At 44.8% G+C, this 23,107-nt stretch overlaps 1 protein-coding gene across 1 annotated transcript in view; it reads left to right on the plus strand.

Moving 5' to 3' along the window:
- Positions 1 to 23,107, plus strand: part of GRIK3 (glutamate ionotropic receptor kainate type subunit 3) — a 214,374-nt gene that overhangs the window by 109,451 nt on the left and 81,816 nt on the right. The window contains 1 exon segment of the mRNA XM_029620012.1: positions 20,889 to 21,065. Within this exon segment, the coding sequence (XP_029475872.1) occupies positions 20,889 to 21,065 (177 nt within the window).

The following is a 23,107-nucleotide window of genomic DNA, read 5'->3' on the forward strand; positions in this document are numbered from 1 at the left end:
ATCCAGCTTGGCTGTAAAGTGACGAAGCACAGCAATTGTATAAAGAGAAGTGCTGCAGGCTGTAACGCGATCGTCCAAAATTTACAGTCTCTCTCTATGTATTGTAAAGAAAGCAGAAGAAGCTATTGCATGCTGCTAATTAGAAATCAAAGGCATGTGCAATGTGTCTTCTGTCACCCCTTGCCCCACATCTTCTGCAGAGGCTGTAACCAACTATTCTGCCTGTCTGCATTTGCAACCACTGGGGTGGGACACACAGGCCAGCCAGAGAAGGTTTTGCAGTGGAGGAAGCAAGTAGCTGGGAGCTCTTCTGTTGTCTGAAGTTTACTTTATTACCGAAGTTTGATAGCCACATGAAATGTCGGCCATTAATGCTTCACTGCAGAGAAAATGGTGCAGAACCTGCCACCCAAAAGATAGACTTGCTTTGGGGATATCTCTCTCACCAGCAGTAACTCCTGTCCAAATTGCTAACAGCACTACGAGCCTTTGCACTGTCTTACTGCATTACTTTATCCTTTTTGTAAATATGCCAGGAATAATGGTGCTGTCCATTGCAGAATCGCATTTTCACCTTTCCCTGGATTACAGCCGTTATGAAATCGGATCTGTGACGGTCTTCCACCTTCCTCAACCTCGAAACATTGTTCTGAGCTACCCCTTAGCCATTTCTTGAGGAATCAATCAGAGGGCAAATCTATATAGTGATGCTGTAAAAGGTGATTAGTAGATTTCGGATGGGTTAGTATTTAGGGGGTAAAGTTCAAAAGAATTTAGACACACCCTGAAATATGTGTGTACATTGCCTTTTGAAAACCATTCAGGGGGCTGTGCGGGGAAACGCAGGCGTAAATCATGATTTTGCAGGGACCTTTTTTGCCCGCACTTGTGGTAGGCGTTCCGGGATGGGGGTTGTGTGTGTTTGGAGTTGGGATGTGGAAAGCATTTGCACGCACAGTTTAGATTTTCAAAAGAACGCACGGAAATATGCAGGCAGAAAGCTACACCCGCTCGGGAGCAGGCGTAAGTTCCTGCGCGTTCGCCTACGTGCATGCAGGCACGACTTGAATTTTCAAAGTGGACTCATGTGCATAAGGTCACTTTGAAAATGTGGGCTAAAGCTTGCGAGGGGGCTTTTGTATTCGCAGACTTTAATCACAGACGTAAGCGTGTGGTGAAAGTTCCCTGCAGTGTGCGTATACGGGATATGAAACACCTAAATAAATAAATAAATACAGGTTTGCTTATTCATCATTCTTTATTGGATTTAGTTTTTTGTAAAGAAGCCCAATATTTCTGGAAGGAAGGGGGAAAAGAGCTGCCATTGGAGAGTGAGTTGCACCGTTGATTTTCGCCTCGGAATTTTTTATTGGGACTCCAAATCTGATGCACCTACTGTTAATCTCCCAAGGAACAGATCACAAGCCACAAATGAGAAAGATTTATGAAACTCGAGTTTCCTCTAAGAAATACATTTTGCCTTTCAGAAGTCATTGTACTGTAGCAAGGCAGGCTGAGCCCTGTAAACTTTAAATCCTAAAACACAGCAGGGCTTGGTAGGGTTGACCTCCTAATAAGGTGAACAGTAGAACATTTTGACTCATCACATTTCTATTCTTAGACCACTAGAAGCCAGAGAGCAACTGCATCCTAAAGCTGTGTTTTTTTTAGTGGATTTAACAGAATTGGAAATGAGCAGCAAAACCGTATAATATTATTCCAGTGCTTTCCTACCTAGGTGATGCAACTAGTTAACAATAAATTGAAATGTGCATGCTACCGGCGTTGCATTCAGTCTCGTTTCCCATCACTCGCCTATCCAGCCCCCCTCCCACCAAAAGGTCAGCAGAATCAGCCAAGAGCAAGAATTTCTGCCATTCATCCAACTCTTTGTCAATGGTGGCGATAATTTCTCCGGGCACCGGCACCGGGAAAGTGCACAGAAAAGCAGTAAAAACTGTTAAAAAAAAGAAAAAAATATTTGAAATTGGCCCGCAGCTCGCGGGTTGAAAACAGGACGCTCAATTTTGCCGGCGTCCGGTTTCCGAACCCATGGCTGTCAGCGGGTTTCAGAACCAACACCGGCAAAATTGAGCGTTGGCTGTCAAACCCGCTGACAGCCGCCGCTCCTGTCCAAAAAGAGGCGCTAGGGACGCGCTAGTGTCCCTAGCGCCTCTTTTTGCCACGGGCCCTCATTTGAATACAGAATTGCGTTCGCCCGCTCTCCCACGACTTTTACTGTATCGGCCCGTCAGTAAGGGAGCAGAGCCACATATTCATACAGGCGGACGAACAGACAGGAGGACAGGACACACCCTTTATGACAGGCACTGTCTCTCATTCATGCAAAACACACCTAAAAAGCTTCTCTCTCTCTGAGCCAGTCAGACTGATGATAAAGTATTGCACAAAGCACTGAATGATGGGAAATGATTGCATTTTTATTGCTTAGTTGTATTGCTTTTGCCCTACCTTTCACGCTGATTAAGCCCTGAGGACACAGCAGTTTTCTTGCAAGGGAGATTTTCCAGTTGTAGTTTCTAGCATTTTCCCAATCCGAGTAGTTTGTGTACATTACCATTTAAAAAAATTTTTTTTTTTTTTTTTAATCATCCCTACCTGTTTTTTCTGGAAATAAAGGGACCACATGCCATTAATTTTTCATTTATTCAGTATAAAATGCTGATCCGCATGTTTCCGCCTAGCTGCTGTTAATCAGTTAATTTAATTAGAAATATTAATAACATTCTTTTTGTTCTCACTTCTCTGCTCATCCATTAAACTCTGGTGACATGACGTACCTAGAACATTTCAAATAATATAAGTTTTGCATGTTTAGTGTCGATGAATGTAAAATAAAAATAGAGAGCTTGGAAAGCAGGAGAATAGAGCACACCCTGTGAAAGAGACTCTGTGGTGCCAAAAATAACTTTCCAAACTGAATATCTTTTTGTAGGTTGATGCACCTTTTATGAAAGCACCGCATAACTAATCCGAAGGTGGCGTGAGACCACATAGATTCACTTCATGTTTTGTCTCCATAGATCAAAATGTGACCACCTTCCTTGACTTTCTGGAAGGTGGTCCATCCCTCGGCTTGCCTCTATGCAATCTGACCATGTTGGAGGCTGAACTCTGTGATGTCAGCATGAGGCTGCAGCTCTAATGACTGATTTTTAACCAGTGACCAAGCAATCACTGGTACAAAAGGTTATATTAAAAAAAAAAAATAGCTTCTAGCATAGACAAGCCCCTTTTAATACTGACTTCTCTCCCTTAACCAATACCATGAGTTTTATTTAAATCCCCATTTTGTTTTGTCCCTCAATTTCTATCTTATTTAAGGGATAAAGGATCCATCAAATTTCCTTAGAAAATTCAGCTATTGGCTGAAATGCCAGAACATTCACATTTGTGATATATAATATACAGTATATATATGTATATGACAAAAGGTGCAGTGTGTGAATTTGCTTATTCATCTGTGTCCGAAGCTGATCTAATGAAACACTGCAGTCTCCAGAGCTCACATGGTGGCTTTTTTAAGCAGGACATCTGCATTTTTTAAGCCAAAAACCATATAGGAATGTGAGCAGCTTGCTATGGTGGGAGAAGCTGGAATTCTCCTGGCGCTTGTCAGCTGCCCTGCTGGTATAGCAGTAGCTGACCGTGCCTGATGTGCGGCATAACATAGGAAACCAGCGGGAACACATTTCTGAAACATTCTATGCTCACCCTGGATAAAGTTTTGCGGTTGCCGTGTTAGTGCACTCAGATGCAGGGGAATAAACGTCAGTAAAAGCATGCGTAAGATAAATGCCCTTTCACTGCACTAAGCATGCATTTCCTGACTGTCTTAAGAGAGTCACTTTATGTCAGGGCTTCTCAAGCCTATCCTGGGGCCACCACAACCAGTCGAGTTTTCAGGCCATCCACAATGAATATGCATGAGATAAATTTGAGTACCACGGAGACTCAGTGAGGTCCATTTTCAGCTGCCGCGTGGCTCGGCTAGTTAGCCGAATTAACATTTCCGGCTAACTAGCATGGTATATTCAGTGGCGCAATCGCGGATAAGGGCTAGATATAGCTAGAATAGCCATTTAGATGGATAACTATTACATTATCCGTCTAAGTGGCTTTTGAACATGGACCTCAGTGTATGCAAATCTATCTCATGCATATTCCTTGTGAGTATCCTGAAAACCCGACTGGCTGTGGGATCCCCAGGACAGGTTAGGGAAGCCCCGCTTTATGATTTTTTTATGACCTGGCGAAGGGAGTGTAACCCCCTAAAGCTGGCCAAGAATTGTATAAAGTTAATAAGGCATCATAAGTAAAGCTTTGTGTTCACCTTTGTTCCTGTGCTGTCCTTGGAAACATTGAGATTCCTGTTAGAATTTCTGGAGAGAGCTATCCTACGGAGGCCCTGTTACTTCCGTCCTGATCAGACACCGTCGTCGTCATCGTGCTATTTCAGATTCTTATACTCTGACGCTATCTGTAATTGCCTCTGGTTTTGTATCTTCTTTTCTCCTGTGTTTTCGCCTTCCTGTTGCATGATAGTTTAGGCCGACCTGAAGGCAGCACTTCTGAAAGCTGTTTCCTGTGTGAGTCTGAGCAACCTCTTCCTCTATCTAATCCTCTATCTTTCAAGATAAAGCCAGAATGCCCCATTCGGCTATAGCACTTGGGAATTAATGGACTGAAATACAGAACCTCTCACCTTTTTAGAAATACACTTAAAAAAAAAGAAAAAAAAGCAAATCCAGAGTCAGCGGGTTGGCTGTGAAAGTTAATTGCTTTTCTTACGGAAATGTCCTATTTATTTTAATTCTTAGTCTGTCTTTTCTTTGCATGTGTGATTAGAAGACACGTGCTCCTTTTGGCTGACACCTGCTGACGTGCATCCAAAAGCACTAGGCCTGTAACCAAAATTCCTGCAATATCACAGGAAGCACATGCTGGGTTAGCAAAACGCACATAAGCTCCACTAATTTTCAAAGCAAACTTGTGGGCGAAAGCTTGTTTTAAGAATTACCTGGCTTAAACCAACCACATACAATTATATCTGCTATTGTGGACACAGAAAACTTTCCTGAAATTTTATGTGCATGCAAGTGCAAGCTGAGAACACCTCTGCTCAGTCCAGGTAAACTTACGTACACACTGGACATGCATTCATAAGTTAGTCCACATATCATACAGGCAATGTTATAACAAGCCATTTCTATGGGTAAGGCACAGTTTTATCTGTGGAAATGCCTTGAAAATTACTCTTTAAACCTATAGTTAGTCAACGTTCACTTGATGCTCGGATGTTGCAAAAACCACCCTCTTCTTTAGAAGGCCTTTTTTCTTGGCAAGATGGAAGCCAGCGTGCTGACTAAAATCACGAGCTTCTGAAATGCTTTCATGCAATATGCACTAAACCTCGGCACGTACAACGAAACCAGTTAAAGCCATGGAGTCAGAGATTTTGCTAAGAGTAGCTGGTCTTTGGAGCACCCTCTGGAGATAGATTTTTACTCTGCCTAGATGGACACAGTAATACTGAACCATTTGAGAGCAAGTTTAACAGGGTAGCATAGTAAGATGGTAATGAACCAGCAACCCACCAGATTATAGACAGTTCATTATGCTTTCCTTCAGCAGAGTCTCCATTACGTTTCCCACCACCGAGGTGAGGCTGACCGGCCTTTAGTATCCGGCTTCCTCTCTGCTCCCACTCTTGTGAAGCGGGACCACCACCGCTCTTCTCCAATCACTCGGCACCACTCCTGTCTCCAGGGATCTATTGAACAGGTCCTGCAGGGGACCCGCCAGCTCATCTCTGAGCTCCCTCAGTATCCTGGGATGAACCTCATCAGGCCCCATGGCCTTGTCCACTTTCAGTTTTCCTAGCTCTTCCCATAAATTCTCTTCTGTAAATGGAGCTTCAACTTCTCCAACCCTATCTTCGGTCTTCTCAACCAGAGTGATATCCAGTCTGGCGTTTGTGGGTGATACATTTCCATTTTCTCTGAGGTGCCCTCTGAACCCCTTTTTAACTGTCTCCCCTACTTAAGCATCATTCCTGAGAAGGATAATAGCTTTGCAGGCAGCCGGATGACAAAAGCAGTACTCGGCTGCGAGAATCGAGAGCTGTTCTGCTGGTGTCATTTCATCAAACTTTGTTTTCTGCTGTATCCAGCAGCTTTGTGCTTACGGCAAGAAAGAAGGACAGCCATGGACATGACAGCGTCACGGGGAAGAGAAGATACCTGGGTTTGAATAGAGATGACTGTACACAGCAGGCAAGTAACTGCACAGCACCTTGGAGACCATTTGTTTCCAGCACTGATTGCCTTCGTAGCCTGGGAAGTACAATCACGCTGGATTGAAAAAGGAGTTTCGTGTTCTTTTTCAAAATACAAGGTCAGAGGATAGGATCAGGGAAAAAAAACAAAACAAAACATGAAGCTGCCTAACCAAATAGGTTCTGAAAATCAGACAGAACCTGAAGGTAATACATATTTTAGCTTTGTGATTCACCAGCAAGGGTTCACAATTATTTTACTAATTACTATTAACTTGTGCTGTGAAATAAGATCTTGCTCAGTGCATTAATGGTATAAAAGATGCAGAAAATGCACTGCAGAATTATAAAATACATTTCAGAGAAATGCACTGGGAAAGGTGCAGCTGTAATGAAATCATAGACAAATTCTTACTCTCACATCCCACTACCATGCTAATTAAACTGAGCTTTAATTGTTTGGTCTAAACAGACTTTTGCTGAAGAAGGTCATTGTAGGTAATTACTTTTGCAGCTCCAGAGGATGCACTGATGCTGTGGGCAGTAAATGCTCCAGTCCCCTCCTCCTCCTAGCCAAGTCATGGTCCAATGTTCTACTACTGCTGCTTAGTGCTTAGCACTTCTATAGTGCTACTTGGCATCCAAAGTGCTGTATAAAAATACAGAAGAGACACGTGATGTGTCACCATCCACTAAGAATCCATATTTTTCTCCAGAAATGATGCAGCTACTAGAGTGCTGTGCATTCACAATGATTAACTTTCAGGTTCTTTTTTTTTTAATTGAAAATGTTTATTGGGTGATACAGTATAGACATAAATAAAACAGCAATAATAGGTAAATACTTATTTTAAATAAATGTCCAGCCAACCCATCCCTCCCCCACAGAGTATAATAGGTGCATTAATTACAAAGAAAATAGCAAAAATTGTTGTACCATGCTTAATGCAGCTTATAGCAACCAGCATTACCTAATGTGTCGCCACAAAATCAAACTGTACCACACAGAGAATGCAAAATGGTAATAAGAAGAACTTTGAATGAAGGGACGACACCTTCCTAAAGAAGCAATGGTCATGAGCCACCATCCCCAGAGTATAGCTCACACATGTGATCGTAGCCAAGTGGTAAAAGGACCCCAGGCGGCCTCAAAAGATGTCAGCCGATCATGATGAACTGCCGTGAGACGGGCCAATTGGTAGTAGCCATATAAGCGGCGGGTCACCCGCGATACTGACGGTACCTCAGCTTGTTTCCAAAAGGAAGCCAGCTCGCAACGAGCCGCTAAAAGCACTTGTTGGAAAAAGCGCTGTAAATGCTTACTCAGATTGGGCGGTGGGAGGTTGAGAAGAGCACGACAATTAACCCTATAATCTGCATCAACCATTTAAAAATTTGCGTCCAAAAATAGACTGCTTTCCCGCGCTGCCATCATATATGAAAAAACATGCCAATACTCCCGCAATCTCTCCAGCAAGCGTTAGGCACATTAGGGAATAAGCGGTGTAAGCGAGCGGGTGTCAAATGCCAGCGATAAAGCAATTTATAGCGATTCTTCTGTAGGGAAGCTGATGCAGAGCATTTGCCAGAGTATAAAAAAAACTAAATCCCAATCCTCAACACTCAAGGGGATGCCCCAGATCTAAGTCTCAATCTTATAATTGTTTAAATGGTTCAGATAAAGATTTTAGAAATCAAACCCCTCAGCGTATCTGCTTGCTGGCAATGATTCTGAAATAAAGATCCGGTCTGGCGCAGGGCATTTGCTCGCAAGGAGGCGTCCACAAAATGCTCGAGTTGCACGTAGGCTAGGAAATCCTCCTTCCCCAAACTATATACCGTAAATCTCCCCATGCATCAATAGACAGGAAGATCCCCTTGCTATGAAGGTGTTCAATGCGAGTAACGCCCGCAGCCAGCCAGATGCACATGGAAAGGAAGAGTTATGCAAGAGGTAAGTAAGAAGAGAATAAGAACCTTTACCCACCAACAGCAACTGCCCCCGAGACCATATTGTCAGGGTCACTTGCAATGTAAATGGGAAGCATGCTTAGGGGTCTCCAAGAGGATTAAGGCTGCCAGGGCATGGCAGACAAAGGCAATACTCCTACTAGAGCTTGTCCCAGCAAAACCCATTGTTTTACATGTTTTGTTCTATGTAAGTCAACAAGGGCCCTTAGTTGAGTGACACCATAATACCAAATTAGATTTGTAACCCCAAGACCCACCCTGCTTTCAAGCGACGGGCCAGATAATGGCCAGCTTTATTCCCCCCTTCATAATAGGACTGTTTAAGTAAGTATAATTTATGGCTAAGGGGCTGGTCATCAAAGGCCTGAAGCTCAGATCTAGCAAGCAGCAGACGTTTATATAATCTAGGGGACTGATTATTCATATGTAGAGCAGCAAGGTGGGATATCTGGGCCAGAAAGTCTTTTCTATGCCTCTCCTCTTCTTTCTTGTGAAAAGATGCATGAGAAATGAGAAAATCCCGAGCCACTGCCTTGGAACAATCCCAGACATCTCTGCAAGGGAATCTATCTGGAAATACTCCTGCAAGTGCTTACCCAGAGAAAGAAAAAAGGACTCATCTTTCAATAGGCTTTCATTTAACTGCCAAAAACGTTGGACTTTATCCATATCCTGGAACTGTATATCTAACCAAACAGGTGCATGGTCTGACCAAGTTATATTCCCTATACCCACCCCTAACACATTATTCTGCAGTGTCTTATCAATGAGAAAATACAGGAATAAGTCCTGTGAGGGGGGAATAAAATGTATAAGTGTGTGACGTTGGATAGCGGTCTCCAAATGTCAACTAGGCTCCATTGTGACATAAAAGAAGATAATAATTTTCGTGTGCGTTGCAGCAAAGCAGAGGAAGAGGAAGAATTATCTATGGCCAGATTTCTAGTCAAATTAAAATCAGCAACAACAACTATGAAACCTTTACATGGGTCAGAAGCAGATCATCCAGGGTTTTCAAGAAGGAGATTTGGTTAGAGCTGGGAAAATACACAGTCAGTAGAGTGTAAACATCCCTGCCCACTCTTATCTTAAGCAGTATAAACCGACCCCGTGAATCTGCTAATTGGAAAAGCAGCTCAGGCACTAAAGAACAAGAAATGAGGATTCCAACCTCGGCATTCCTAGACCCCTTAGAGCCAGCTGCAAGAAATTCATGCGGGAAAGTAGGCATAGACAGCAAATGCTCATGGTGCTTGCGCAAATGCGTTTCCTGGATACATGCAATAGCTGCTTTTGACAATAAGCTCTTTAGGCAGAAAGTGATGCTTGCAGTAGTTGTTAAGCCCCTTAACATTCAGGTGCACAATTCCGCCAGCCATAAAGAAAAAAGAGAATATCGCAGTGCACATATAAAGGCAATGCTAGCACATCCATAATAATAAAAGAAAACAGCAAACTGTTGCAACTGAGAAACAGCAAAAACAAAAATAAAAGTACTAAGCACTTCTCTGCAAACCCCAAAACCCTCATCATAAGCTGCCCTCCCTAACTGGCGGAACCCACTCTTGTCGGGGGACCCAAATATCTGCCGGAAATGAATTCCCGAGGTGAACCCCCTCTCCAGAAACAATAGCTGAAGAACAAAAAGATCATCGCACCCAGCTTAAATTAAGCCTTCCAGTACAATGTGCGAGAAATACCTACTCACAATAAAGTAAACTAAAGGAAATCAAACAGGGTCGTTATGGATGTCAAACGACTAACAGGTTCCTAAGACCCTGATCGGACAATGCCGAACGCGAGTCTTCAGAGTGGCATCACAGCCTCTTGCCTCCTTTCCCAACTCTGTGCCATCTTGAATGATAGTCTGCTTTTGTAGCCTCCGGCGCCATCTTGGGAACTTGGAAACTGATGTTTAAGTTGGCTTGGGTGAAGGCATCCATGGCATCGGTGATCGATTTTATACAGTAAGTAACACCTTTGCTAGTGAACTGGAAGCCAAAAGGAAAGGTCTAGTGATAGCAAACCTCCACACATTGTAGAGCCACTGTCACCCCACAAAGCTCAAAACATCTTCACAACGTTGATGGCGCCAGATCATGGTAAATAGATAAAATATGGCCTTCCAAGATCCATTTGGCTTTCTTCCACTCAGAGTCGTAAATAAGCCCTTTTTGACCATAGTTATTTATTTATTTATTTAAAGTCTCTTCTATACCGATAGCCGTTCGCACATCGCATCGGTTTACAAAAAACAGGAACTTTTGGGCGGAGCCCTTACATATAACCGATAAACAAATGAAAACAAATGAAAACAAATGGTGATATCTCGAGGGCAGCTATCCCGCTGGAGGCCCAGTGCTCTGTGAGCGCTTTCAAACCTGATGGTTGAGTAGAGTTCAGGTTGGTAGAATTGGAGGCTTTATGGGAAAGTATAAAGGAGCAAATTTGTAAAGCGGTGGTGCTAGCGTCTTCATATTCTGTTGTTTTGGAGACTCTGCAAATCCGAAGATTGCAACGCTGTGATCGATTTTCCAAGTCCTCGATTTTATCAACAAGAAGCGAATACTCAAGGCGCATTTGTTTTTGCTGTGAGGTTTGCGTATTTAAGGCATCGTCATGGCTCTCATCCTGAATATCCAGCTTGTCCACTCTAGTCCCAAATGTAGCCAAGTCCTCGCGAATCTCCAACATAGAAGCGAGTAGGTCGGCTTTATGCTGCTTCTTATCGGAGTGCAGGTCGAGAAACCAGCCCCTAAGCTCTTCCCGTGAAGGGAGGTCAGCTAAGTCAGGGGAGACACCGGAGTTTAGTGAGCGGCTCTCTCCATCTATGCTGCCGACTTACTCTGTGGCCTTCTTGGTCTTCTCTCTGTCCTCAATGGTGGCCTCTGAGGTCTCCTTGCCATAGGAAAATTGTTTGAAATCATTGTTTTCCTCTTGGCTGCCTTCAGGATTGTGCAGTGAGGATCTGGGAGGAAACATGGCAAATCTGGTGGGTATTAACGCCCCCCCACCTTTCAGGTTCTAATCCACATTTTGACACTGACATTAGCCCTTTGCCTCAGTTCATCAAGTGTAATTGGCTAGCAATTAATACTGCAATCACTTTGACTGTATTCATGGTGAATATCCTGAAAACCTGACGGGCTGTAGGATCTCCAGGACAGGTTTGGAAAGCCCTGATTTATGATTTTTGTTCTGAACTGGTAAAGGGAGTGTAACTTCGTAAAGCTGGTCAAGAATTGTGAAGTATCATACTTCTCTAAATCAATTTCTGGCTGTTTTCTTTCTTGTAGCATGGATATACAGCACTTTTCTGTAGAAGTGTGAGAAAATGGCGTCTTTCAGAGCACTGCCAACCCCTGAGGGAGGTTATCAGGCTCGGTGAGGATACAGTCCCTTACCTAAATGCTGCACCATCCATGCAGTACATGTTTATCTCTGTCTATTTATAGATATATATATCTCAAACTTATTTCTCCAAGGATTGGCTTTAAATTATCACTAAAAAGCTGCAGACATCTGTGTGTAGCCTGTGGGTTGCCTCAGATAAAGCTACTCATGTGAATCAACCATTTTTTACGCAGCTCCTCTGTGTGGGACACGTCTCCATTTTGTTTAGGAAAATCCACGTGGAGGCGCTTTCATTGACAGAGCAAGGATCCCTCAGGAACCCTGTCAGAGGATTCATCGGACTTTCGCTGGGATGTCCTCTGAGTATTGTTAGCCTCGGACACACTCCAGAGAGGACCCAGCAGAAGCTATGTGAGGGTCATAGTGTGGTGGTTATAAATAAAAACACTTACTCCGCCATACTGCAGGTTGCTGGGGAATCTTCTCACCTTGTCTTAGTAATTAAATGCACCGACTGTTTCACAGTAATTTGCTTTATCAACAAAAGGACTTTTTTCCCCCCGTTCTCTGCCTACGAAGAGAACATTTCATTTGAATAATGGGCTACATGTACCACATTATTTTCCCCCCATAAACAAAAAATGGGGGGGGGGGAAACCCCTTTAATACATTGTATACTCTGTGTTGTATCATTTTCATGCCTGTGCAAATTAAGGATCAATCAGATTGGCCTTGGATATGGGAGCCAGCTTAAAGTCTTGACTTCCAGTCAGCTCAACCAGTGATCCTGATTAGAGTCGGGAGAAGATCTGGTTCTCCGTGTGTGTAGCTCCGCTGGAACCTTGCTTCAGTGTTTTCTGTGGTGGCACCTGCCTCCTTAGCATCCTGGTTTGAATTTCCAAATTTTCAGCATCTGACCTTTGATGTGTGTAGGGCTGTATGATCAAGTGTTCATCTAGACCCAGGATGTCTTCCTGCATTCAGGCGATTTGCAGAGAGCCTGAGCTCAGATCTGGAGCGACTCGTCTTACATATTTGTGCTCTAAGCCCAAACACTTTGTGTCTCTCATTCTTGTATTTGCCCTGCCCCAGTCAGATTCTTAGGATTTAAACAAAAGTGAAATGAATTACAATTAATAAAAGTGATTGGTGAGGCGGGAGAAGGGACATCATGAATTGACATTAAGAAGCATTTAAACCTGCCTATCGATTTATGCTTAAACCAGAAAACAGACACCAAGCCCAGCACGTGCTTTCTCCACTATTAATATTTCACATTATGGATTTCTGCCTCACTTTTGTAAGCATGCAAGAGCTTTGACATGTTAACGGTCTGCATGCAGCGCTGAGAATATTTGTCTTTGGATGATGGCAAACCGTACGCTACCATTAGCAGAACTATTTAGGAAGCCCACGCTGGCTCAGCTGTTAGCTTTTGCTGATTCTGCTGCTGCCGATGACAAGATTTTGCTCTTCACAAGAAGAGCGTATTCCCCCAGTTGCAGCACGCACTAATGAAATGGAGGATTAAGCTAAAATGTCTACCGGTTGTTGAACAGAGAGAGAGAGAGAGGCGAGGAAGACCTGGCCGAAGTCCAGCCATTTGTCTGTGTGTCTTTTAGTAGCAAGGCACCCCTGGAGCATCACCAGCTGCCAGGTAAAAATGTTGCCCAGCCGTACGCAAGCCCTGAAAAGGCACTGGGACGGTGGATGTGCTGCGCTTTTGCCCGGCGGACGGCGTCGCAATTAATTATTCTCTTTGCATTAGATCTTGTACTTCTACTCGGGCCTGTATTCCGCCTTCCTTCCCAAAGGGAATCCAGCGTAGAATAAAGCACCTTTTACCTAATAGCTCATTAAGCATTTAGGAGGTGATTTTGAAAGAGTTAGGGGGAAAATTAACATGCACACGCGTAAGGAGCATGGACCCTGAGAGTGCGCGTGTACTTGCGGTGCCAGGGCAAAAGAGGATGGCTTAGGTTGCTCCAAACGTGCACACAAGTTGCTGCTTTGTAAGCAGTGTATGTGCATCCAGTCCCAAACTTGTCCGTGCACCTTTACCCCTGCTAATTGACTCCAGCAATTGAAATTGCATTTGTCTGTTGCCTGTAGTTTTTGGGTGGGAGGTCTGGGTGAACTGGTGAGGGGGTTAGGCTGAAGTGCTGGTGGGTCTAGGTCTTCTAGTGCTGCTGACTGCCATTCAGAAGTTATGCAGCTAAATGGTAAGTATTTGAATTTCAAGCCTCTGGTCCAGCTGGACTTTAGCCTGATAATAGCTGGATGTAGAAGAGGTATTCCAGAGCAGGGCTAACTCAGCTAACTTCAGACCTGCCTCAGAGGATTTCCAGGAGTCCCTTATTTGCTCATTGCAAAGCAGGTTGGGGTGTAGACACCTGCAATACAGCTCCAAGCCGGAGAGCACCTGCCTTGTTAATGATGTTAGGAATTAACAAACATTACCAACTGAATACTGAATGCAACTGGGAACCAGTGAGGCTGCGCAAAACCGGCAACATTTTGGAGTCCCGAACCCAGTAAGGTCTGGAGTGCTGTGCAGACATCGTTTGGGTCTAAGAAAGGTCTCAGTCGCCTTAGCATCCGTGGTTTATAATAACTATAGAGAGGAAGTGCACCATAAGAGTTTGGGTGCAGGATAAAGTCATTCGTTAGCAGCTGGGGTTAACTTCAGCTTGGCACCTGAATAGCAATTATTCATAATAACCGTCCCTTTTCCTAATACCCTCTTCATTTGTTATAATGGACTCCACTCTGTGGCGCATATAAAAATATTCCAGGGAGAATTAAAGGTTTGGATTTTCCATTATCCAATCTATGATCATTTTTGCTGACTACTTTATTATGTCAGAGAGCAATCTTGGCTTCTGAAACTTTTGGTGTAATAATTCAGAGGCCATGTGTGCCCAGGTAAGAGCGGTCATGAGGCGTAGCCACCTGCACTGATGCTGCGGCCGGAGCCTCTGGCTACGCGGATGAAGGAGTGCGGTGGCGGAGCATCCTGTGGGAGAGCAGTTGTGAGAGGCCCTCTCGTTAGCATTCAGGATGAGCTGCCGAAGCTGATTCTCCAAAGACCAGAAGACGGAGAAATGACAGGGTAAGAGGGGGCCTCCTCCTCCCAGCCATCTTTCACATGTCAGGAAAACCACGGGTGGGGAAGAGGGGTGAGGGGATGAAAGTGATGTGACCTGACCGGAGAGGAGGAAGGGGTGGGAAGAGGCGGAGTCGATGCACTCCCCGAGTCTCGGGCGGCTAGGAGCATGCACGTAAAAGTAATTCTGCAGCACTGTCGGCCTGGGTTTTCTGGCTCAGATGATGGTTTAATTATTAACTTTTGTTTTCCACCCCAGTCATTTGCTGTAGCTCTTGTGACCCGACTGCAGGTTTCGACCCCTTGCAGTTAAACTGTAGCAGATCTAATCCTCATCTCCACGTCAGGAGGCCTTGTCAAAGACTGTGTCAGCAAGAGGAATCAGGATGAGCGTGAGAGGAGGGGACAAGCCCAAAGCCAGCGGCAGAAGCAGGGATTGTTGCGGGGCACTTCCCCGGGAAAACAGGAGAGATGAGAAGCAGAGGGCGGTGTGGCTACTATCAGGGGCGGTGTGGCTACTATCCCCGCGGCTGCAGGGATTGCACCGGACTCAAGATGTTTAAAGCCACGGTTTGCTCTTCTGGGTCTCCCCGCGCTGCATGATGAGGGCATGGAGGTGACCAGGAAGCCCCAGGTCAGGGAGGGCAGACAGAACCAGCCCCTGGCTTCAGCACCAAGCGCGCCCTCGGACTTGCAGAGGAGCAAGGACTGAGAACGAGAGACGGTGAAGGCAGAAGGATGTGGACACTTCTGCTGCTCTTGGAGCTAGTTTTGAGGATGAGGTCGGGGGGAGCTCCGGGGGGGGGGGGGGGGGGGGGGGGGGCGCATGGAAATCACTTTTTTGTTGTTGTTTCGTGTCGTTGTGACACCTTGTTTCGGATTTACGACGTTTCTGTTCTTTCAGTTTCCCGTGTATGTTGCTTCATTTCCTACGTGAGGACATAAAGTGAAAGTCTGTTACTTCTTTTTTTTTTATGTCATTTTGGGTGGGAAGTGTCGCAGGGTGAAACAGGAAATATCATGAATGTTTTCCTGTTGTTTTAAAATGACAGCCACGACCCCGGAGAGCTGTGTGCCGTGCGATTACATCTGGAGACAGAGCATTTCTCCATACACTGCTGAAATGACTTCCTCCTTCGGCGCATCTGGGCTGGTCTTGTACTGGATCACCGTTAACGTTGCCAGGAGCGATGGTGATGAGACGCATTGGCTTTTCTCATTCCCGTGTAATAAATTCCAGTTCTTGGGCCATTGTCTGCGCTGTGCACTTACAAAAACTGCATTATGTTTCAGCAGATGTCTGAAGGGCTACATTATTAGGGATGAAGTGAACATGATGCTTAAGCTCGGGAATTGCAATATCTCACTCGCCCCCCCGGCAGCAGGATCTTCAACCGTTCCACTGGTGGGGGAGGGGAGGAGGGCACAGCGACGTTTTGGGCCAGTGCGATGTCAATGAGTGGACTCCCTCCACCCCCCCGAATTTACCACAGATTCAACTTGCAGTGCTCTGTGTGGCGCCGATGCCCCTAGGCGCAATGGGAAATCTGGAGCTGGTGGTGCGGCAGTGGTGGGGAACCTCTTTCCTGTTGTGTCAAGAAATGCACATTCACCCTGTTCATCCCTTCCTCCAAGTACTGACGCACGCTTTTCTCATCGTCATTGGGGGGGGGGGGGGGGATTTTCTTCCAAGTTGAATCCTGTATGGAGACCGGGCCCTGCAATGCAACCTTTTGGCCTGCTAGTGGAGGAAGAAGCCGTTCCCACTGAGTTCTTCAAATGCTACAAGGCGGCCACTGTAAGATCTGCCTCCTTCCTGCAGGGACTTGTATTAGTTACTGCCTTGCACCTTCCAGAAAGCAGGAAACAGCCCAGGTCTCTTGCCTGACAATAAGGGAAGTAGGACCTGGACTGGCCACGGTTGGAGACAGGATGCTGGGCCTGACGGACCTTGGTCTGACCCAACATGGGCCTTGCCTGAAACATCATTTTTCTTGTGTTTCCTACATATGAATAGAAAATGACTGAAACTGAGCAGTCAAATTTGGAGAAAGAACCCCAAATTTTGAGTGGGGAAAAATACACTTTTTTTCCTGCTTTTCTGCAAAGCCATGTGCCCCAGTGCACTGTGCAGAAGGTGTATGACCTGCTCCTCATTCTCATGAAACGTATTGGAAGAAGTAGAAGAAAGGCTTGATAATAAAGCGTGGGTTTGATCCAGTTTACTACCCTGCCAAATGAATGCACCCCTTCTATGCCATTCTGGCAACTGAGATACCTCTTTCCTACCATCAAACGAAATCTCTAAACAACCGTATCTGCAAACCCAGAATCCGTAGCAGGAATTCAGATAGTGACAAAAGTACATTGTGCCGCAGACATCATAATACAATTTAAAGTGAATTAAGAGGGAAAATAATTATTATTGAATTAATCTACCATGAGAGATTGAGCACTATAGACCTTGGCATGCTCCCAGCTATAACAGCACATAGCAGAATGGCTCCAAGAGGCCTATGGCGATTATATTAAAGGGCGATGAGACATTCAGAATATTACTGTAAGTCAACACGATTATTTACTATTGCAGTCTGTGACCATTATAGAAATCAGCCTTCCCCTGCTGCTCTTGTAGGAACCTGGCTTCTCACGCCACTGCACAAAAACAATTCCGGCACTGATATCACTTTATGTCTGCCGCGCTCCCAGGGGCACCAAAACTTACTATATACAAGAGTCTAAATCCTTCCGGAGGGAGAGCCTTGTCAATGCCACTTTTTATATGAGAGCTGTGCAGGAGGGATGTGCAGGGAGAATAATTTATATTTGTAAGCAACAACAATGTCAGATGCAGGGAAACGTGAAGGGAAAAAAAATCAATGTGGTATTGTAGGAAGCCCGTTGAATTGATCTGTGAGCCTGGTCACTAAGCTATGACTTTTGTTTGGCAGCTCTGCATCTAAATTTCTATTTTTATTTTTTTTTTTTAGAAGAACGTTCAGATCTTGTGTCTACAGTTTTTTTTTTTTTAAATTAACTTTTTTTTTTTTAACCAAATGAAATGGTTAAAATAATGATAATGATGAGAAGAAAATCTTGAGCTGGGAATGAGCTTGTAAGGTTGGTTTCTGTAAAGTAATATTTCTGCTTTCCTGTTCCAGGCTTAATGCTTTTATTTATACAGACTCATAAACCCGAGACGATCATTTCATTTAGGTTAGCACGCGGCTTTTTATAGTGTATTGTGCTTGGGATTAAAGTCTGCAGTGCAGCTGGCGTCCTGACAGAAATCCCAGCCTTGCCAGACTGCAGTGATGCAGGAGCCCAGTGGGGACAGTAAGGGCCGTGGGGACTATTATTAGCACTGAACGTGGTACATCATTTTCACTTTAAGATGATAATGCTGATTTTAAATGTATGTGTGTGTGTATATATATCTCGAGAGAGAGAGAGGGAGTGTCATCCTCTGCAACTCCACCGAGAGCATACGCAGGCAGCTCTGCTAGAGAAACCAAAGGAGGCATTTTAGCTTAGCCAGTTTGGCTTCCGTAAATACCCTAAACACAGAATCCCTTCTAATTTCTCTCACGGATACCCTTCTCGTAGGATTAGACAAAGGACAACCAAACTTACTGGCACTGTTGGATATCTCATCTGCGTTTGATACCGTGAATCGCTCCACCCTCCTCTCAGACATAGGTAAGTATCTCAGGAACTGTCCTCACATGGTTCGAGTCCTTCCTCGGCAATAGATACTATAAGGTGAGAATAAGCAATAAAGAATCCCCTCCCATCAGTTCAACCCTTGGAGTACCCCACGGCTCTTCCTTGTCCCCTACCCTCTTTAATATCTACCTCTTACCCCTCTGCCAGTTCCTCGCAAAACAAAATCTAACTCATTTCATTTAAGCCGATGAAGTGCAGATTCTGATTCCCATAACAGATTCCCTCCCCCAAAACCCTTCACTCCATCAATCTCCTCCTCTCCAGTCTCAATCTCGTCCTCAAAACGGCCAAGACTGAACTACTCCTCATTTCCTCGGACCACAATAATCTTTCCCTCCCTGACCCCCTCATCCGCCACAGCTGCCCAAGCGAGAGACCTCGGCGTTGTACTGGATAACCGACTAAACTTAAAAAAATGTGTTAACAACACAACACAACACAAGACTGCTTCTACCAATTACAGATTCTGAAAAAACTTGGACCCCCCTCCTCCACTTCTATGACTTCCGACTGTCCTCCAGGCTACCCTTTTCTCAAAAATTGACTACTGCAACTCCCTCCTTCTAGGCCTCCCCGCAGCTACCACAAAACCCTTGCAGATGCTCCAGAATCCTAACCAACTCCCGCCGAGGAGACCACATCCCGCCCATCCTCAGGAATCTCCATTGGCTCCCTATCAGCTTCAGAATCTTTCATAAGTCTCTCACCATCATTCACAAAACCATCCACAATCAGCACTCGCTCGAGCTAAAAATCCCGCCACGACTCCACACTTCAAAAAGACCAGTTAGAGCTGCTCATAAAGGAACCCTACACGCTCCCCCCGCCAAATCCATTCTTCACACCTGCTCTAGTGAACGTGCCTTCTCCGCAGCTGGGCCATCCCTAGGAACGCCCTGCCTCCTGACCTACGCCAGGAACACTGCCCACTGACCTTTAAAAAAAAACTAAAGACATGGCTGTTCAAACAAGCGCCTACCCTTAACCATATAAGTGGTAACGTTACATCCTTTAGTCTTTATTCTATATTTTATATTTTGTGTTCTATATGTTTATTTTATATATATTATTGTTATAACATATATCATTCAACTGTTCCTCTTACCGTTGTTATTCCATATATTTATACTATTACTCAACTGTTCCTCTCTCCTTACTCTCTTCCATCCTCCAAGTTCCAGTAACCCTCGTTCATTGTAACTTACCTCTTCCCTTAACTCTGTCAGTAGCTCTCTAGCTATGATTATTGTTAATGTTAAATTCCCATGTTTGATGTGAACCAATGTGATATGACATGTGTCATGAATGTCGGCGTAGAAAAGAAATAAATAAATAAGTCAGTAAGATATCGGTGAATTTGTTGTGTTTTTTGTGGACACGTCATGCTAAATTCCAGTGCCATATTTCCTTCAATGGAGAACACAAGGCTAAATAATTTATCAGTTGCTGCATTTCCATGGGTTGCAGCTTAGGGAGGGGCTCCAACCTCCCAGGCAGGGCTGATGCCACCTTTAGGCGGGGCTAGGCGGTCGCCCGGGGCACGCGAGGGTGGCATTTTCAAAAATGTGAGAGAGAGAACTGTAAGAGGGCGACCATAACTCTCTATATACATCTAGCACTGTCAGAGGGCACATCCAGCTCAGGGTGAAGGTGGCGGGAGTGGGGAGGATTTCATTGGTCCCCCACACCGGTCCTGTTCCCAGGGAGCTGCTTATTTCCATTACGGCTATGTTATAGGTTTCAGGGGGGACCAGAAGAAAACCTTGAAACTCTGAGTAAAATGCCTGTTAATTTTGTTGGTTTGCCAGCAAATGGCCCTTATGTGCCCTCTGGCAGTGAGCAGTCAGTGAAACTGAGATGACGCCATAATCCTGAAAGGCAGGATCCCGGGTCATCCGTCACCGGTCCCTGGCCGGCAGACTATCCCCGATGCTCCACTCTGGGACCTCCGTCTCTCTCCACCCATCCCTCTGGCAATGTGCCTGGGACCTGATTTCAGCAGCACTTCCCAGACTCCTCTCTTCTAATAGTATTTATGGCAGCTTAAATCTGACCCCACCTGCCATTTGTGGAAAGCAGCTTGGTTTCTTCACCAAGTCGTTCTCCATAAAGGACAAAATGGAAAATAGGGCGAAAACACCCCAGATGTTTGAGAACGCAGAATCATGGCACTGGAACCCAACAGAAGCCGGTTCTGATTGAAGCAGGAAAGAAATAATACTAATAATCTTGTCAGAGAGGCATTAATTAATTAGCAGGAGTGTATACAGCATCCACTGTGAAAACACATTTACCAGCAGAATAATTTTCACTTCTTTTACATAACAGCAAAGAACAAGAATTTGTTAATTGCTTGACTGGAGTTCCCGCTTGCATCTCTGACCCTTGCTGGCATGTTTCTTACATTCTCTTTTTTTATCTGATTTCTTGCAGGAGGAATCTTCGAGTTTATGGAAGGCCCAAACGGACAGATTGTGAGCGCTGAGGAGCACGCCTTTAGGTTCGCTGCCAATATTATCAACAGAAACAGGACACTGTTGCCGAACACGACGCTGACGTACGACATTCAAAGGATTAACCTCTACGACAGCTTTGAAGCGAACAGAAAAGGCGAGTATTGAATATGGCGGGGCTGGTACAGCAAATGGGCTTCAGATAGCACAGAGGAGCTCCGAGGGAGAAGAAGGCAGTAAAGGCTGAGCAGGAGGTGTGGATGGGCAGACTGGACGGGCCATACGGGCTTTATCTGCCTTGGTGTTCTGTGTTTCTATTAAAATGTTTGCAACACTTGTCAAGGTGCTGAAGCGATGGGTCAGTTCCATGGCTCTGCGGGGAGATCTTGCTTTGATGACTGGAGCTGACATTTGAGCCTTGAGTTGGGAAGGGATTCCTTGTCATTGGGTGCAAGCAGACCTGGGTTTTGGAGGGAGCCCCTAGCTGAGAACTGCTGCTCTAATGGTTGGGCAAATGAGAAAGGAGGAGGCGTTTTGTGTTCTTTTTTTTTTAATTGGGGGAACCCCTAGTAGTTATAAATGAACAGCTGTGGCACCAAAGCCCAGGAGGAACTGATTCTGATTGAACTGGAAGCCCAGAGGGTAAACTGCCAAGTACTGAAGCAAACAGCTTGCATCATGGAACGATCCCATGCATGAAACTGCTGGCCGGCTGTTGCTTCTCTGCTCTAACAAATGCATATCTCCTTTTCCCAGCACTCTGCCCTTTGGTTGGTATTTTATGCTCGTTGCATCAGTTTGGGAGTGAACATCAGGACCATTCATCAATCTGACTAACTCTCTCTCTATATATTTTATTTTATTTTTTAACTTTATGCAATAAAAATGTATTTACTTCATTCTGGAAAGTGCTGATTCCACTCCCAGCCCTCATGGCTAATTTGTAAGCGGTCCTTATTTGACTGAAGTGCTCTGATGTGATAAAGGGGCAACCTGCAGGGTTCTCCTATCCAGCAGCATTGCTGGGCCTCATTGATCAACGCCTGCATGGTTGCCAAAAATGAAATTCTGAACCATGAATCACAGCGTGACCATCACAAAGAGGATGCGAGTGTATCAGGGCATGATACAAGGCCCAGCATCTACTCTCCCCAGTCCCATACCTGGTGCAATGCCTTACAGACCAGGGGCCATTAGGGCCACACACCAATCAGGGTTTTCAGGATATCGCTAATGAATATGCATGAGATGGATTTGCATGCGGTTGAGACAGTGTGCAAGCAAATCTATCTCACGTAGATTGATTAGGGATATCCTGAAAATCGAACAGCATGTGTCCCTTCAGGACTATGGGTTCCCCACCTCTGCCACAGACCCTACCTGACCTCTGACGTCCTCTTCACTTCACAGCCTCATCCCAGGCTTTCTTGAATTCTTGTAATATGGGGAGGCTTTTGCATGCATCTGCTACCTTCTCCATCAAGAGATAATTCCTTCAGTTCTTCCTCAGTCATACACTGCGTCCATCCTTTTTCCTGAGCTTCCCTTCCACCAAAAAATGTTTGCCTCTTGTGCAGTGATGGTTTATTCCTTGAAGAGGAGCTGAAATTGCTGGAACACCTTTGCTGATGTTTTGCAAAATTAAAATGTGGTTTTTGCAACTAGTTAGACTCAGAAATGTAAGTAGTGAGGAAAAAAATGTGCTTCTTTCTTTTTCCTTAGCTTAGGAAAACAGTGATCATGGATGATTAATGCTGCAGTAACAGCCTACTGCTAAGAAAACTTTTAATTCCATTAAAAAAAGCTCCTTATACAGATGTGGTTTTAATGGAATATGCCAAATTAGTGAAAAGTATATTTTAAACCTCTTTCATATGGTTAATTAAGGTGCCAGTGAAATATAACTCACTCTGCTGAGTCTATGAGGAAAATCTGTACCTGTGGGGTATCGTAGCTTAAAAGTCCAGGGAGAAGACATGGCCTGAAGTGATTGATGATCAGTTACATACATATCTTTATCTCTCTGCACAGACGTGCATGCTGTGCATTTTTTCAGGACCCTTTTGGGGCTGTTCCAAGCACTTACATATACAGGATGCCAGCTCCTGGGATTTTATTGGATGGAAAATCAGGACTTTGGGGGTCTAAGAAGTGAGGAAGCCATCCCTTAAGGAAAGAGCGCGGGCAGTTCTGCATCAC

This window comes from Rhinatrema bivittatum, chromosome 11 (assembly GCF_901001135.1).
Source record: "Rhinatrema bivittatum chromosome 11, aRhiBiv1.1, whole genome shotgun sequence".
NCBI classification, from domain to species: Eukaryota; Metazoa; Chordata; class Amphibia; order Gymnophiona; family Rhinatrematidae; genus Rhinatrema; species Rhinatrema bivittatum.